The sequence below is a fragment of the Daucus carota genome, chromosome 7 (assembly GCF_001625215.2).
Source record: "Daucus carota subsp. sativus chromosome 7, DH1 v3.0, whole genome shotgun sequence".
Taxonomy (NCBI): Eukaryota; Viridiplantae; Streptophyta; class Magnoliopsida; order Apiales; family Apiaceae; genus Daucus; species Daucus carota.
The window spans coordinates 25,179,662-25,196,899 of record NC_030387.2 but is presented as its reverse complement, the minus strand read 5'-3'; the positions used below and the strand labels follow the sequence as shown (position 1 = coordinate 25,196,899).

Here is a 17,238-nt window from a genome sequence, read left to right as displayed (position 1 = left end):
AAAGATTGTGCAAATAGTGGCAGTTCTTATCCAATTTGATATCTCCGTTTCAGATCATTGTCACCCATCATCGACAAACGAGAACTGTTTAGATAAGTCCCATGTGAAGAAAGTTATGGGCTAAGGTATATTAATATTACATCACACACTATATTATTTATTGTACACTAAGCCGGGGGTCTTCACGAAAACAGCCTCTCTGCTTTAAGGGCAGGGGCAAGACTGCGTACATCTTACCCTCCTCAAACCCTGCTCTAAGCGGGATATACTGAGTATGTTTGGTTTGATTTGGTTTTGTATAAAACAATAAGTAAAGAGAGTAAATTATGACAATACTGTAATAATCTTTGCATATGGTTTTGGCCACTGCTAATAGCCTAATACCATCAAACCCCACATTTCATCAAGTCCAAAAATATGAATTGAGGTTACACAAGGGAAACCCCAGAAAAATGGAAGGTTTGGGTACAGAATTTGAAGCCCAAGCATCAACAAGCATGGAAACAAGCTTGTATATCTGTGATAGTAACATAGTTACGAAGAGTTTCCATGTTGCTATTCATCGGAAGCATTGCACTAGCACCTGTTCTTCTTGCCAGCATTTATACAGATTTGAGTCTGTTGTGAAATTCTCTGGTTGAGTCCATTAAATCAGACTCTAAAGTTTCTTTGAGATTTTATCTGTCAGGCTGATAGGAGAAGTTTCCATAACTGACACCGACCCCAAGTGTGTATATCACTAATTCGTATTCATTCACACATCTTGATTCAACATTCTTACATGTACAGATATAAAGGTTCTTGTTAAGCCTGAGTTTTCATCCTGTTAATATATTAACCCCCAACCAAGCCTCTCAAAATCCAGAATAGAGGCCTCCCAAAAAAAGGATTTTAATTCGTCATATGTTGCTTCTGGTTGCTCTACCTGCTACAAACACCAGTTTCACACAAGGGTAACATTCATTTCCTCCGCAACAGAAGTAAATATTTCATCCACCCTGATTAAAAAAAATAAGACAGATGACCAATAGTCAATTAGAATGTAATATCCAAAATAGTGACAAAAAGAAAAATGGCTTCCATAATAAGTAGGTAAATTCTTCTATGTTTCATTTATACATATTCATCATATTCATCAAATTCATACAAAAGAGAAATGCAAACATGAGGGAACTTGATGATTTTCACACAAGTATTTTGTGGGAACTGAGCAGTTTAGTTGCACCAAATAATAACCACCATGTTTTATGCCAAAACCTGAAATCTTGGTAACTGGGAATCATAGTCAGGAGCCAAATCATTGATGTTCGAAGAATTTAGAAATGTAGCTTATAAAGGACTCTAGACAAAAAGATAATAGACAGTCCTTCAAGTAATGCTTGACTTAAAGTGTAATCCCAACCTCAACAAGGTACTATAGCATATTAAAAGCTAGTGTACAAGAATTTACAAGTATGTGTTTAGTGTTTATGGACTAAGAGCTCAAGCACATCACCCTCTTGGCCTCTTTCCACGAAGCCTCGTGTTAGATTGAGGGCCAGTTCCCATTCTACGTCACTATCAATCCGACTGTAGTTCCACTATATTCTATTAGCCACCTATCAAAAGTCAAAACTCTAGCATAGATTTGACTAACCGTCACAACTAAAGAAACACCCAAACTTAATATATAAATCCAGTACATTAGACAACTTAGTGTTGGTGTTTCACAGAATCCAGTAATGTCTTTCTCATTACTTATGATGCTTGTGGTTACTACTTTCTTTGTAGAAAGAAGAACAAAGTTATCAGTCATATTAACGTACTACTCATCTCAACAAAGTTAGCAGTCGTATTAAAGTAACACTCGTCTCTGATACTAGAAAGACCATTCTGCATAATTTACATTGCTTTTGTCCTTACTTTTTAGTTTGTCCACTCCATTGTCTTACTTGTACACTACACCATTTCCTTTAAACTCTTCCCAGTCACCGTCTCTAGTCCATCTCTAACCCCTACACTATCCCTTCACACCATCCCATTCTATTCCCACAACCATGTAATATCTACAAAAGAAAATTTAGAGTTCTTGGTTTTATCAGTTTGATGCTTTCAAATTACACACAAAGTTATAGAGAACCAAAAAAGGAATTTGGTAAAAAGAAACTCTATTATATGAGAAAATTAATACATATTTAATCTTCAAAGAAGAATTATTTTCCTTCGTGTTGTCACGGCGCTCGACTAGTCGCGACTAGTCGACTAGTCGGGTTGAGAAAATCGACTGGAGAGGTCGACTTGCGAATCGTCGACTAGTCGGTCGACTTATCGACTAGTCGTTCGACTTGGTCGACTAGTCGGTTGACAAATGCAAAATTCAATCAAAAATTAAAATGAAAAAAATAAATTATATGAACCTGCTCAAAATCAACAATAATCAATATGTTAATCTAAGTTTATAGATCTTTGTGTGTGTATGTGCTTATGTATGCATAAGTTGATTAAATTGAATATACATGTATTATAATCTGTTTATATATTGGTACAATTAATGTGTGTAGTGTGTTAATGTGTGTACATGAAAGGGGAAAAAAGATATGTTTGTAACTAACATATCTATTTTGTGATTGATATACATATGATTAATAAGAGGAAACCACATATATAACACATATATTATTTAATTAAATATTAATTAACTTTTCGACTAGTCTACGACTAGTCGACTAGTCGATAAGCTGGACCTTTATCGACTCAACTCGACTTATCGACGTGACAACCATGGCTTCGTCTATTCAAAATTCATCTTTCTTGTAATAATAACAGATAAAATGTTACCTGCATTTATCCATATTGACATCTGCAAGCCAAGTTGTCAAGTACACCTGCAAGACAAACACTCAACTGTTCAATCGAATGTATCATATACAACATACATATACTGATATTTGTCATTCAATAAAATAGAGAAAGGGGGATAGATTGGATTCTGATATTGAAATAAGGTAGTAAGAGTAAAATAGAAATTGTCAATTCTCCACATGACCATATAACCAAAAGTCGTTATTCTTGAGACAGATATATTGACATATTGTTATACACTTAGATGGATCAGGTGACACTATATATTTGTATAAGATTCTATCCTCATACTTATGATAAAAACTGTTATACAACCACCGTTGGATAGGGAACCACCAGATCTGGGCCATTGGATAACAAAGACTCCCCGCAATGAAACATTGCGGGTATTCAAGACCCCGCAATGTTTCATTGTCGGTACTTAAGTCCTTGCAATGAAACATTGCGGGTACTTAAGTCCCTGCAATGTTTCATTGCGGGGAACTCTGAAACATTTTACTTCCCCAAACTATCCTTCCACTACTTCAGATTTAGTTAACATTTTTACTTTCATTTTAAATTATTTTCATTCATTTTAAATATACGATTAACTTCATTAATTCAAGATATATATATTAAAATTTAAATTTAAAGATTATTATTCAAAATAATTATATCACTAGAATGTACATTAATATTAAATTATTTGTATATCACAAATATTTTAAAATATTTAATTGTTTATAATTTTAAATTACAAAATTATTTTTTCTCACTATTATTTGAAAATTTTAATTATTTTATATGTTATATTTGTTTAAAATTTTAATTTTAATTATTATACTAATACATTATATCACCCCACAACTGGCATTACTATCTGTCTTAGAACTGGAAGGTGAAGTGTTCGAATCGTGAGCTATGTGGCTTGAAGTATAACATACTCCCCGCAATGATTCATTGTGGGGTATCTTTTAAAAAGTAAACTACCCGCAATGACTCATGGCGGGTGTCTTTTAAAACAAATACACTATCCACCTCACACAGCCACCTTTCAAATGAAGATTTAACACCCCACAATGATTTATTGCGGGGTACATAATCCCCACAATGTTTCATTGCGGGTATGAAATTTAGGTAAACTGTCCCCGCGATGCTTCATTGCGGGGAAGATAATATTACTTATTTTATTCAAAATATTTGAAAATGTTCAATAAATTGTAAGAATTTATTCAATTTTAGCTAGAAAATATTAATATATGTGTTCTTATTAATATTTAACCAATTTAAGTGACATTTAATAATAATTTAGATATTTTTCTTTGATTTGTATTTGTTCGAGTATATTTGAAAAAACTACTTGTACATACGAGAATTGGAAAAAGTTAATAATTTGTCAAAAATTATTAAATTCTAGCAAAAAATACCAATTATATGTGTTCTTACTAATATTCAACCAATTTAAGTGATGTTTATTCATAATTTCGATATTTATCTTGGATTTGAATATGTTTGAGTACATTTAAAAACACTACCAGTACAAAAGAGAATTGGAAAAAGTGAATAATTCGTAATAAAATAATTCAACTTTAGCTACAAAAAGTTAATTAACCTTAAAAGAGCATGTGAACTACATAGTTCAAACATGTGTTCGATATATTTAAAAAACAAGCAGTAGTATTCAAATAAGTAAAATTATTAGTATAACAAAAAGACATAAAATAGTTAATAAGATAAAAATATATAGAAATTAGATAGAAAAATTATTCATATATTGTACTAAGAAAAATCAAAATTTTCTCACTATTTCTAACCTTAACAATATTTTAATTTAATTTAAAAATGTTAAATGATAACAATTTAATATAATAAACTCTACAAGGCATATGATATGTGAAGGGAGGGGTAAAAGGGTCCAGGGAGGGGTAAAAGGGTCCAGGGAAAAAAAAAAGAGACTCCCTGCAATGAAACATTGCGGGGACTTGTATACCCGCAATGATTTATTGCGGGGTCTTTCATACTCGCAATGTTTCTTTGCGGGGTTACAATGTTTCATTGCGGGGAGCCTTTTTTTTAGCCGTAGGATCACAAAATGGAGGGACGTGATCTGATGGCTGGAAACCGGTCCCTATCCACCCGTGGCTGTGGACCAGTTTCCTATTTTTTAATTAATTGAATTTTTGTTAATTAAATTTTAAGGTTTTATGGCGGGAAACAAATATCTGATTCATGCAATCCTTTGGATCCCAGCGGCTGCTCCTTGTGTGTGGAGCACTTCAAATGATAACTAATTGGAAGTTAGTTGATTTCCAAAGATCGTTACATACTATCCTTACTTTCTTAAGAAGGATCTCTGTTTCATAGGCATAATAGGAATTTTTTTTGACAAATAACTACTTTGTAGGGTCTTACTCCAAATAAGTTTATTGAACTTATCTCTATTATTGCAACTAATCGAATTACTCAGGTGCTGGTACTTGGTCATATACTATATCTGAAGTACATTATATCTGAAGTGCATACCAAGTACATTATATCTGAAGTGCAACTCTTGTTGTGGAAATGATAGACAATTTATATAAAAATTGAAATGATGACATTACCTGTAAAACATCTTCATCTGGCTGGTGTTCTGCTTGCAGCTTTAGCTTACCTGGTTTTCTCCCCTTTATATTTGGAAGAAGTGGTGCACAAGCTTCTGTTGAGTACAAATTGCATTTACTCAAGTCATCAAACTCGCCAGAATATAGTTCGTCCAGCCAGCACAGTTCATTATCTTTTTGGACATCCTCATTAATGATGGAAATAAACTCTATAACTAGCAGCCGCTGCGGTTCCATAGCAACAATTAAACACCCCAAACGACAACAACCATTAACAAAAAGAAGGATAAGTGACCACACTGACCAGCCCAATTCATATATAAGACATTTTATTCTTGCAGCGACGTGCGAAAGGTGCAATATACCTTTAAATTGAGTTCCAGAATAAACATATGTATAAGCTCCTCTGCTAATTCCTCTGTAATAAAATTATGTATTCTTAGAATGGTAAATTGATAAGAAATTTTTAAGGAATTTTAAGAGTAATGAGCTAATTACAAAGGTATTGGCTAGAATTATATTAAAACCACCATTTTAGACAAGTTGGACATTGTGTTTCTAATATAATGGCAAATATATCTGTGCCTATTTTTTTTCCAGGAGACTTTAACTGTAAGTAATTTGTATATTAGGTCTTTGGTATAATAACTAATATAGTAACATGGGAAAATAGTAACAAAAGCTCGAATATACTTAAAGTTAAAGAACATGCCGAAAGAAGAAATTGACCGAAATGTAAAGGCCGGGATTCCCCCTCCATCACCAACATCGGTACTGTTCAAAGAAGAATTTGAATATTGTAAAATTGAGCTATTGTCAACCCCTTTAAGGAAACATCTCATCGAAGCACCAGAATTCACCATTTGATTCACTATAGTGACCTGTATATATTTACACAAATGAGTATACATGTATTGGTTTTTACTAATTTACTAAGAAATGATGATACAAATATAAGAGAGGATAAGATGCAACAGAAGCAAGACATCCACGTGTTGCAAGTTCCCTTTAATCTAACATGCCAATCGAAAAATGTGGCACTGAAATTATGATTTATAGCCTATTGTTTATTGAAGAAGCAGCTCTAACTATACAATATGCAAATGCAGTAGTTGTTGCATAACAATTACATACAATGCAAGCATAACTGTTTATGTTTTCCACGATCATAAGATAAACAAAAGCTCTGAAATTTTCACATAATCAATAAAAATCCAAGTAGAGAACCAGTACCATATTCCTGTAAGAAGCTAAAAGCTTACTCCTATGAAGCTCCTAAACATCAAAAAAAAATACAATGTAGTTCAAAGCTTAAATATGAGGAGAAAAAAAAGAAAGAAAAAAAAAGTAGTAATAAGAAATGACCTGCTGCTTAAACAATTTAAGAGAAGCTTTGTTTTTTATACCAGGTAAATCAGTCAACACGCCCAAATCCCTAGCATCCATATACCTAGAAAACAAGAAGAAAACAAGCAGATATACATACACAAAATACAAAGATGATTTGGGGTTTGATTAAATAAAAGTAAGATTGAAAATAATACCTTAAGGAAAGGGAATAATTAACAAAAGAAGTGGCATGTGAACGAGCAGAAGAAGAAAGAGAGGCCCATTTGTGTTTATAAGAAGACAAGTTAGCCCACTGGTTTCTGAGATTTCTCTGAGCAGCTGGTCTCCACAGCCTTGAAGCTGATGGAGAATAAACTACACCCTAAAAATTAAAACAAACACCCATGAGAACTCACAACTCCCAACAAAAACCAGGGGAAAAAAAAACTTGCACCGTATAGCTATTAACATCGAAAGCAGTAAAAAGGGGGGATGAGAATTTGACGTAAAATCTCACTTTCTTCAGCTCATCTGCTCTATCAGTGCCCTCAGTTTTGAGTACAGTTGAAGCCTCCTTAAACATATAATCAAGAAAATGCAAATTAGACGTAAAATTAGGCAAAATTGTGCTGAAAGTGTTTGTGTTTGAGTGTGTGCGCGCGCGAGAGAGAGAGACTGATGAAAGCAATGGAAGGATCCATCGACTAAATCGTCGACTCGATTGAAAATCTCGCCGAGAAAGAGTTGGGGTTTGGGGTTTAGAGCAAGTCCAAGAGAAGCCCTATAACTTGTCTTAAGTTATAATTTAAGGCACTTGATGAAAAATGTTGATTCAAGAGTGTCCTAGTGATGCCTTATATCACTAGGACAACCTCTTCAAGCCCTATTAATAGGGCACCTCTCTCCTTGTCCTATCCAATATTTTAATATAAAATTTTATATCCACCCTCTTTCTCTCTCTACTTTATATTGTGTTTTAATGATGAAAGGAATACTTTAATAATAAAATATTAAACATATATTGAAAATAAGGCACATTGTTGGAGTTGAACTTACATAACCATGTCCTAAATCACTAGGACATCATATTTTATATTATATTTGGGGCTCTAACTAGGACATTGTTGGACTTGCTCTCAGAGAATCAAAGATGGCTCTTTCACTGCCTTCCATGCTTTCGTGTTTGTTTGGCTGCTCTCAATCATCAATATACTTACAGCATGTCCAAGACCCTCCTTGTTGGCTTCTAAATATAATATAAAAAATGTGACTCTTAGCAATTTAGAACAAAGTTAAGAGCAACTCCAAGGGGCTCTCTAAACAAGCTCCTAAGTCTAAATTTTAGGAGCAAATCAAATTTTAGTGCTCCAATGGGCTCCTAGATGCTCTTTAAAAATTTAAGAGCTTACTCTCTCTCCTTTCTTTTAAAGAGTATCTAGTAGCTCCTAACCCAATATTATATTAATTTCCCTTCAATCTTCTCTCTCTTTTAGTTAACTTTTTCCTCTCATTTATATAAAATAAATATAAAATATGAATAAGGAACAAGTATAAAGAGTACCATTGGAGTTCTCATGCTTTTTAGTGTATTAACTTATTAGGAGCCACATTTTATATTATTGTTTAAGGAATGATTTAGGAGCACCGTTGGAGATGCTCTAAGAGCGTAAACTCCAACAATACTCTCTACATCTCTTCTCTATTTCATATTTTATTCATATATTGGACTCTACTACAACAAAAGAGATTGAAAGATGGAGGTGAATTGGAAGGAAAGATTTCTTTTATTGTGAAAAAATAAGTTAGGAGTCATGTGGTAGCTCTTAACTTTGAGGGGAGAGTAGAGAGAAACAAGAGGCTCTTAAGATTTAAAGAGTCTCTTGGAGCAACATTTTTCCTCTCCCTCCTCAAATCTCAAGTTAGGAGCATTAAGAATCTCTTGGAGATGCTCTTATATAAAGGAATATACTTATATAAAGGAGAAGCGAGAGGCGTGTAGGTGGCGCCTCTCACATCGCTCCGTGCTATTTTTCTAATTTTCTGGAATTTTTGAATGAAAAATATCAAAAATTAAAACTATTTATGGAATATAGTAGCTTGAAAGTATTAATCTGATTTTGTTTCTATATAAAGGAGAAGCAATAGAACTACCTTTTTTTAGTTTCAGATATATTAGAAGCAAGTTTCAGAATTTGATTTTGTTTCAGGGGAATATAGTAGCTTGAAAGTTTTAATCTGATTTCATTTCTATATAAAGGAGAAGCGACGGGCGTGTAGGTGGCGCCTCTCACATCGCTCCGTTATATTTTTCTAATTTTCTGGAATTTTCGGATGAAAAATATCAAAAATTAGAACTATCTTTTTTAGTTTCGGATATTTTAGAATCTGATTTTGTTTCAGATTATTTATGGAATATAGCAGCTTGAAAGTTTTAACCTGATTTTGTTTCAAATTATGTAATTATGGGAAAGAGTATCATACAAGTCTCTCTGCACTTATAAATACCCCTATAGATTGTAGGATTTTGGATCATCTCAACACAACCCTCTCTCTCAATATCACAACCCTACCTCTCTCTGGTGATAGTGATAGTTCTATGGCTCGATTTCTAACTCGGTGGTGCCGTTCTTCTACAATAATAAGTGAAGGCTGTTTATACGGTACTAAAAAAAATAAAGGTTGTTGCAAGCAAAGGTAGTTACAGACCGTTACGTGGGAGTCGACAAATCCAAACACGGGTGAAGAATATAGTCTTGACATGATATTGATGGATGATATCAATAAATTAACTATTAATGATGTATGTTTATTGGTTATTATTTTATAATATTTGTTTTGTCCATCGGACATGTTTGTTGTTGTTAATTTTTTTATGATTTACTTTGTACACATGAAAATATTATTCATGCATTATCTGTTTGCTCCGTTCAAGCAACTTTTAAATGAATGCTGTTTATATAATATTAAAAAAATAAAGGTTGTTATACGCAAGGGTAGTTATGGACTGCTATCTCACGGATTTAAGTTAGATGTTTTTGTGCACAATCAATCCAAAAAAATTGAAGGAAGGTGACAATGTAAGAACATGATTACTTTTCAAAAAAGAAACACAAATAAAATCAAGATTCGTCGTGTTTTAAATTGTTAATTACGTGTAGAAATTTATTTTCAGTTTTTCACTGTGAATAGTCCAAATTTTGCAATTTTATATATTAGTATTGATATTACATCAAGATTTTTATAATATAAAATTGATTTTATCCTACAAATATTAATTTTTAATCATTAATATACTTTTTATAAACAACCACAAAATTATTGTACTCTACAAATATTAATACTGAATCATTAATATAATTTTTATAGGCCGCCGCAACGCGCGGTTTCTCAACTAGTTTAAATTAATACTGTCATTCACATTTCACCCAAATCACTCATGTTATTCACTTTCACTAGTGTTCCTGTATTTCTTTTTGCAATTTTTTTGTTTTCTGGGTTTTATACACTAGCAGTATTTTTTTTAGGAACACTGTTCACTATTTCATCCTTAATATTTTATGAAGAGTCCATAATATCATAGTTGTGGATTAAAATGTCCTCATATCACGATCAAAAAATTATCAAAAATTTTCGCAAGCAACTTTAACTTATATTTTATACTTAGAAAAATAAAAAAAATTGCAACTTCAACTTCTCACGGTCATAACCTTCAAAAAATTGATAATACAGGATAAAGTGACGTTCTACTTCCAAAACATACTTAAAGCAGTGTTTTGAACTCAAAACCTAAGTAGCGTTTCGAACTTAAAAAATAAGTAATTTAAGATAAAATAGCGTTTTGTAATCAAAATACAATTTAAAATAACTTTTTTCACCCATAAAATCATTTTAAGTAGCGATTTTTGTTTTTTTAAAAAATACTAGCAATTTTTATAAACACAATTTAAAGTTGCGTTTTGAAACGATATTTAGATTCATTTTTACTGGATGTGATATTTGGAATATTATTTGTTAAAATTATGATAGAGAGAGCCAACACTCTAATTATTCCATTCCAATTATATAAAAATCTCCGTCGTACAAAATATTATTGTAATAGAATTTTTTTTCCTTTTAAATAAATTAAAGTTTTCAATTTGTGAAAAAAATCATAACATGTGAAACGAAGAGGAGGAAATGCTGTTGTATTTGTCATTTTATATTTGAATAAACAATGTCCTATTTCTATAATTTAATTCTTTATCATTATGTGTTTTAATCTCTATATTAATTGATTTAAAATTGATATAATTTTTAGTGATAATCCAATTCAATTGCCCATGACAATAATTTATTTAATTTTATAATCGATCAATCTTAAAATGAGCTTTGACGTTTTTAAAGTTGATAGATCTTTATGTCTAAATAATAATTAAATTGTAAAATACAATCATATACTAATGTTTAAATATTGTTTAAATGTAATATGTTATTTAACAATACAAAGATTGCAGAAGAAGGATTGAATACAATTTTTAAATTTTTTTTATAGGTAGATAAATGTATTAATCAAGAACAAATAAAATAAAAATAAATAAAGGCTCTTTCAAGATTTCAGGTGGATTTTTTCTTCTCCGCCTGAGTAATATTTTATTGAAGAGCTAACCTCTACGAGCTTTTTCTTTATTGCACTAGTTTGATTCTTTAAATTAAACATACAATGCTTAATCTATCTATTATATATACTCCCTCCGTCCCTTTTTACTTGTCCCTTTTGCAAAAAAAACGCATCTTAAGAAAATGTTAGGTGGATATCTTGTTTTCATACATATCCCTAATAAATGTAATGAATTAGATAGAGTTGTGTATATATATATGCTAGTCAAACATTGGAAGTTGTTACATTTTGAAAAAACATACAAAAAGTTGCTTTGAAAAGAGAAGTGGACAAGTAATTTGGGACAAAAAAAATTTTCAAAAGGGACATGTAAAAGGGGACGGAGGGAGTATAATACTACAACATGGGTTTTGGTGAGCCAATTTAATCATTAATATCTACACTAATAATTATTTCATTTGATTTATTACACATTATTAATTACTAATAACTACATATCTAATATCTGTCATTGATTGTATCTAATTATTATGTCTTAATTAATACTCCCTTTGTCCCATTTAATTCTATACGTTTATTTTCAACTGCTTTACTCCCTTTGTCCCATTTAATTCTATACATTTATTTTCAACTGCTTGATACGCATTTCAATACTCTTATAAAATATAGTTCCGTAACTTTGTTTTGAGGATTTTTTTTTCCCAAATAAAAATTTAACATCCAAACTTTATTTCAGAAAAGAAAATTTTTTAAAAAAATAACTACACTTTGCAGGAGCATTAAAGGCCGTGTCACGTTCGCGTCTGCGTCCCTCAATGTATACTATCTAAGGGGACGGATGGAGTATTTAGCAAATACCAATAATCCCTCTGTTTTCTTATTTGACATTTTGACTTTTGGCACATTTCTTTATATGATTGACCGAGTAGTAAAAGTTATTATTTTTAAGTTATTTTTTTGTGAATAAAAGTTTTAGTTATATATTTTTATTAAGAGAAAAAAAAATTTTAAAAAAATAATATTTCTAACTACTTAGTCAAAGCACTTAAAAGTGTGTCCCAAGTCAAAGTGTCAAATAAAAAAATAGAGGGAGTAATTTATTTATTATTAGATCATCTTATCAATCATTATACATTATTAACTACTAATTTGATATATGTTATTGATGATATCCCAAACTTTAATTTAGAAAAAGAAAATTTGTAAAAAAAATTTACACAACTACATTTTGCAGGAGCATTATAGTCCTTGCCGCGTTCGGGTCCGCGTCCCTCAATGTATAACTATCAGGGGACGGAGGGAGTATGTAGCAAATACTAATAATCCATCTGTTTTTTTATTTGACGTTTTGACTTTTGACACACTTCTTTAGATGAGTTGACTGGGTAGTAGAAATTATTATTTTTGAATTATTTTTTTGTGAATAAAAATTTTAGTTATTATATATTTTTATTCTGAGAAAGAAAATTTAAAAAATACTAATAATCCCCCTGTTTTTTATTTGACATTTTGACTTTTGGCACAATTCTTTAGATGATTGACCGAGTAGTAAAAGTTATTAATTTTAAGTTATTTTTTTGTGAATAAAAGTTTTAGTTATATATTTTTATTAAGAGGAAAAAAATTTAAAAAAATTATATTTCTAACTACTTGGTCAAAGCACTTAAAAGTGTGCGCCCAAAGTCAAAGCTGTTAGGTCCAAAGTATCGTAGAAGGGGGGGTTGAATACGATACTCACTACAATTTAAAATTCTTTCGAATCTTGCGGATAAACAAATTGCAGTCCTGTAATGGGTTTCGTGTTCCGGATATTTATTGGGTCGGTTTCTGAGGATATAAAAATATTAAACCAACACACAATATTTTCAAGGTATATCTGTATATTGATAAATACCTCGAAGGGTGCTACAAATCCAAACCCGAAGGTTGGCTGCAGAGACTACAATACACTCTACACACAAACGCCTATCAAAACAGATCTTCTATCTAAGCTCTCGTATGTGTGTAGTGTGTGCACTTTACAAAGTGTGTAGTTGTTTTCAAATGAAAACACAAAGCCCTATTTATAGACTTTCCAACAACTAACCATGGTTAACGAGTTCGTCCTGGACGACTTGAGTTCGTCCTGGACGGATTAGATTGATAGAAATAAATCTAACTCCAGAATGTACCAAAGATGCGCCACTGACCAGTGATAGTCAAACCTTGCGCTTTGACTTCATCACAGTATATGGTTTGTAGTACTTAGAATAAAATTCTAAGTAATGCTTAAATGAAAAGTCAAACATGGCGCCTTCCCTTGGTCAATGGTTGCGCCAAGAGCTTCACAGTGGACAAGACTTAGATTAAATTCTAAGTAATAGATGCACTTGACTCTTCCCTTGTATAGGAGGCGCCAACTTTGACCAAAGGTCAACAGTTGCGCTTAAGAAGGAAGACAGTGTAAATGACTTAGAGAAATCTAAGTAAACCTTGAAGTTGCGCCAAGGAAGATGACAGGAGGCGCAACATTTGACTTTTTGGTCAAATGTTGCGCTCCTTTCTTCAGTATACAGGTAACACTACTTAGCCAATATCCTGATGAATAAACCAAGCGCAAGTTTTGACTTCCAGTCAAACTTGGCGCCTGATTCATTCACAGTATATGCATTGTTTGTATACTTAGAAGAATTTGCCTTAGACTTCCATTTGCAACACTTATTAAAATATATATATTTATATACATATATATATAGAATTAATTGTGTTTAAATAATTACTTGACTTATTTATGTTCAAGTAATTCACAATTAATATATATATATATATATATACATATATATATATTAATAAATTCCTTTGGCAATATCCTGGAGCAGCTCGATTGACTTGATCAATTAATTCGTTGATCGAATCCACTGAATACTTTCGTACGTCCTGACGTCCTGTGCACTGGTCTGGTTCACGAACGACTCGAACTGAAATGATTCCTTGAATCCTTTGCTTGATAATATACTTGATCAGTCATTCCGGGTTAGTTTATGCTTCAGTTTGTTGATTATAAATAACCAACCAAGATATATAGAAATATCTTGCTTCAGGGGTTGCACTGAAATCTTTCGAGTACTTGGACAACATCTTCATTGCTTCCACAATCTTGAATACTTCAATCCTTATTCTTCACCGAGGCATGAACATATTAATGAACTTCTTCCAGTGAACTTATTCCTTCAAGACTGTAGATGGCTTCTTCAACCTTTGTCTTCGTATCTTCCGATTCCGGTGCAGGCGTAGTGTTATTTACTTGTCCTGTTCTATTGTTGAGTTATCATCCCTATGTAACAGATAGGGTTGTCTTTACATTTAGACTTACAATCTCCCCCTATTTGTTTGTTAATCATAACAAGCAAATCCTCTGGAGGATAACTCAACTAACACTAGAAAAAGTAAAATCCTGGACTAGTAAATAATGCTACAAAGTTTCTGGATCATATAATACATTTCCAGATTTCATGAATAGAAATAACAAATGTGCATATCACCTTTATTTCTCTGGTTCTTGCTTACCTGCCAGATCATCCTCATAGTTTGTCTTGAAGAGAATTCAAAACATTCCATTATGCAAAGAACAATCAGCAGCTTCATTGAATTCTCCAGTGGTAATGAATAAGTTCCTGTCTACCACTTACTGAAGAATAGATGTATCACCATGAATCCTCACAAGTAAAGAACAAGTCTTTGCTTATGCTTCTCCCTCTGTCAGAGATAGTGGTGAACCAATACCACTGTTTCTTAGGAATCATACCACGTACCACCTGAATAAAGATACAACACAGTGGTGAGGTGTACATGAGTTGTTATTACTTCTCCTCCCATTACCTTGATCAGGTACCCCTTAGTGATAAGTAGTTGTCTCCCCTTAGATGAAAGATCAATCCTCCTCCTTAGTTGAAAGAAGAATCTCCCCCTCAGTAGTACACATCTAAAGAGTAGTTTAATCCCCCTTAGTTGTAGACAGCAGAAGAAAGCTAACTTACTTTTTCTTCCCCCTTTCATATATTCTCCCCCTAAATATATTCTCCCCCTTAGTTGTGGAATCCTCCGAGGATATGTGGTATCAAATATGGTCAAGGAACGTGTCCAATACATCCTGTACCAAAAGATAATATCCCCGTAGAGAACTAAACAACGCTAAAGCTGGGTTCGAAGAAAGAGTTCAGAAGAAGGGTTTACTTTGATTGGGTTGGTGCCTATGCTGAAAGAATAGGTTCCAAACGGAAAAGTAAGGAATAAGAACTGACATTCCAGTAACAACATCCACTTTGTCTTTAGGTATAAATTTGGTAATTAGTGGGTGTCTCACTAAAATGTTCTGCAGGTGTATCACTCAACACTCAATTTTCTCTCGGTTTTTTGGGTAAGGGTGTCACTCACGAGTTCTGTAAGTGTATCCCTCCACACAAATACTGAGCTTCCAAAATGCTGAGTACCTGCAAGAAAATCACCTTAGCTACCCTTAAAGGGGGTCACCGGTGGTGCAATGGGAGTTCGTAATTCCCAGTCCCTATAGACTCATCAGATAAATCCGAATCATGGTCCACAAGTTGCCAACCACTAAGTGGCTTATCCAATTAAGGATCCAGAGTTGTTTGCTCTGGGAAGTTAGACAAAGGCTTAATTATGGCAAAGGCCTAAGTCCTCCTCAATGTCTGTGAAGACACTTGATTCAAGTGAATCATCAACCATAAGTTCACACCGTGAAATGGAATGAACCATAGTTGCTTCCGTCAATTCTTTCAACAACTTGTGAGCTTTCAATACCAATTATTATATGTACCTCACAAGTGTTTCACTCTTCTCAAAGTCCTATGTGTTTGCACTCACTCATGCTCACATATTTCTCATTCTGATGTCTCACTAGTTCTTCTCAGAATCTCACCAAGTGTTTAACTCTCAGTGTTTGGCTCATAGTGTTTCTCGCAGCACTCAAAGTTTGGTCTTCTGTACCTGCATGAGAAAATCACCATAGCCCCTTCAAGAGAGGTCACTGGCGGTGCAATGGGGTTTCGTAAATCCCCGATCCTCAACTGACTCATCAATAAATTGACTCATAGTCAGAGAGTTGCCGATCTCCTATAAATAGGAAATCCATTCCGATTGGATCCAGATCTGTTCTTATCTGGGGAGGGAGACGAGAATCCTGAAGATTTGGCAATTGAGATCCTCGTTTCCTCCTTACACCTGTAAAGGCATCAACCATCTTATCTACCGTAAAATGGTAAATGAAGAAGTTGCTTCTGGAACAAAACCTTTAACCTCACTGTGCATTCTCTTGTATCGTGTCCATAAGATTTTTTGTTTAGGCTCTTCATCAGAGTGATTACTGATGATGTGCTTGACTCAATACAAGATGCTCTGGCTGACGAGCGAATTTCAATGGACTCATCCTGTTGAGAGAATGATTCCAGAGACTGTTTTATTGCCTTTTCAGCTCTATATTCTTTTGAGAGAATACAGATGAGCAACAGTTACCTCAAGTTCAAAAACACCTTTTTCTCCTTGAGAGGTAGAGCTGTGGGTACACTATCCCTCACATCCTTATTTGCTGCAACAAGTACAGTTTCTCCCTCATTGACCTCTAGTCTAATAAGTTCCTTATTACTCCAGGGGGAAAGTTGGGATGTGTTCTGAATTTGGTTTTATAGTCTGGGATAAAGATTGTTGGTTTTCAACCTTATAACTATTTAGGAAAGCCGAAAGGCTGATTAAGTTCCGAAGAACAGAAAGAGATATAAATGCATTTTTGAAAATCTATGATTTTGAATGAAAGCAATTGCATTTAATCTTTTGAGAAAAATGAATCAGCTGTGACTGTAAAATGATTTACATAAAGAATGACAATCACAACCG

The 17,238-nt window shown here is 33.0% G+C and overlaps 1 protein-coding gene across 1 annotated transcript; it reads right to left on the bottom strand.

The window, feature by feature from the left end:
* Window positions 1–730: 730 nt before the first annotated feature.
* On the bottom strand, window positions 731–7,574 carry LOC108193959 (uncharacterized). The gene is made up of 9 exons (XM_017360823.2): window positions 7,270–7,574; window positions 6,968–7,134; window positions 6,789–6,873; window positions 6,657–6,698; window positions 6,136–6,304; window positions 5,789–5,841; window positions 5,424–5,648; window positions 2,818–2,864; window positions 731–998 (listed from the first exon to the last, which is right to left on the bottom strand). The coding sequence occupies exons 1-9, from the start codon at window positions 7,333–7,335 to the stop codon at window positions 944–946; spliced, it is 909 nt and encodes a 302-aa protein (XP_017216312.1). The 5' UTR covers window positions 7,336–7,574; the 3' UTR covers window positions 731–943.
* Between the last annotated feature and the right edge of the window lie 9,664 nt (window positions 7,575–17,238).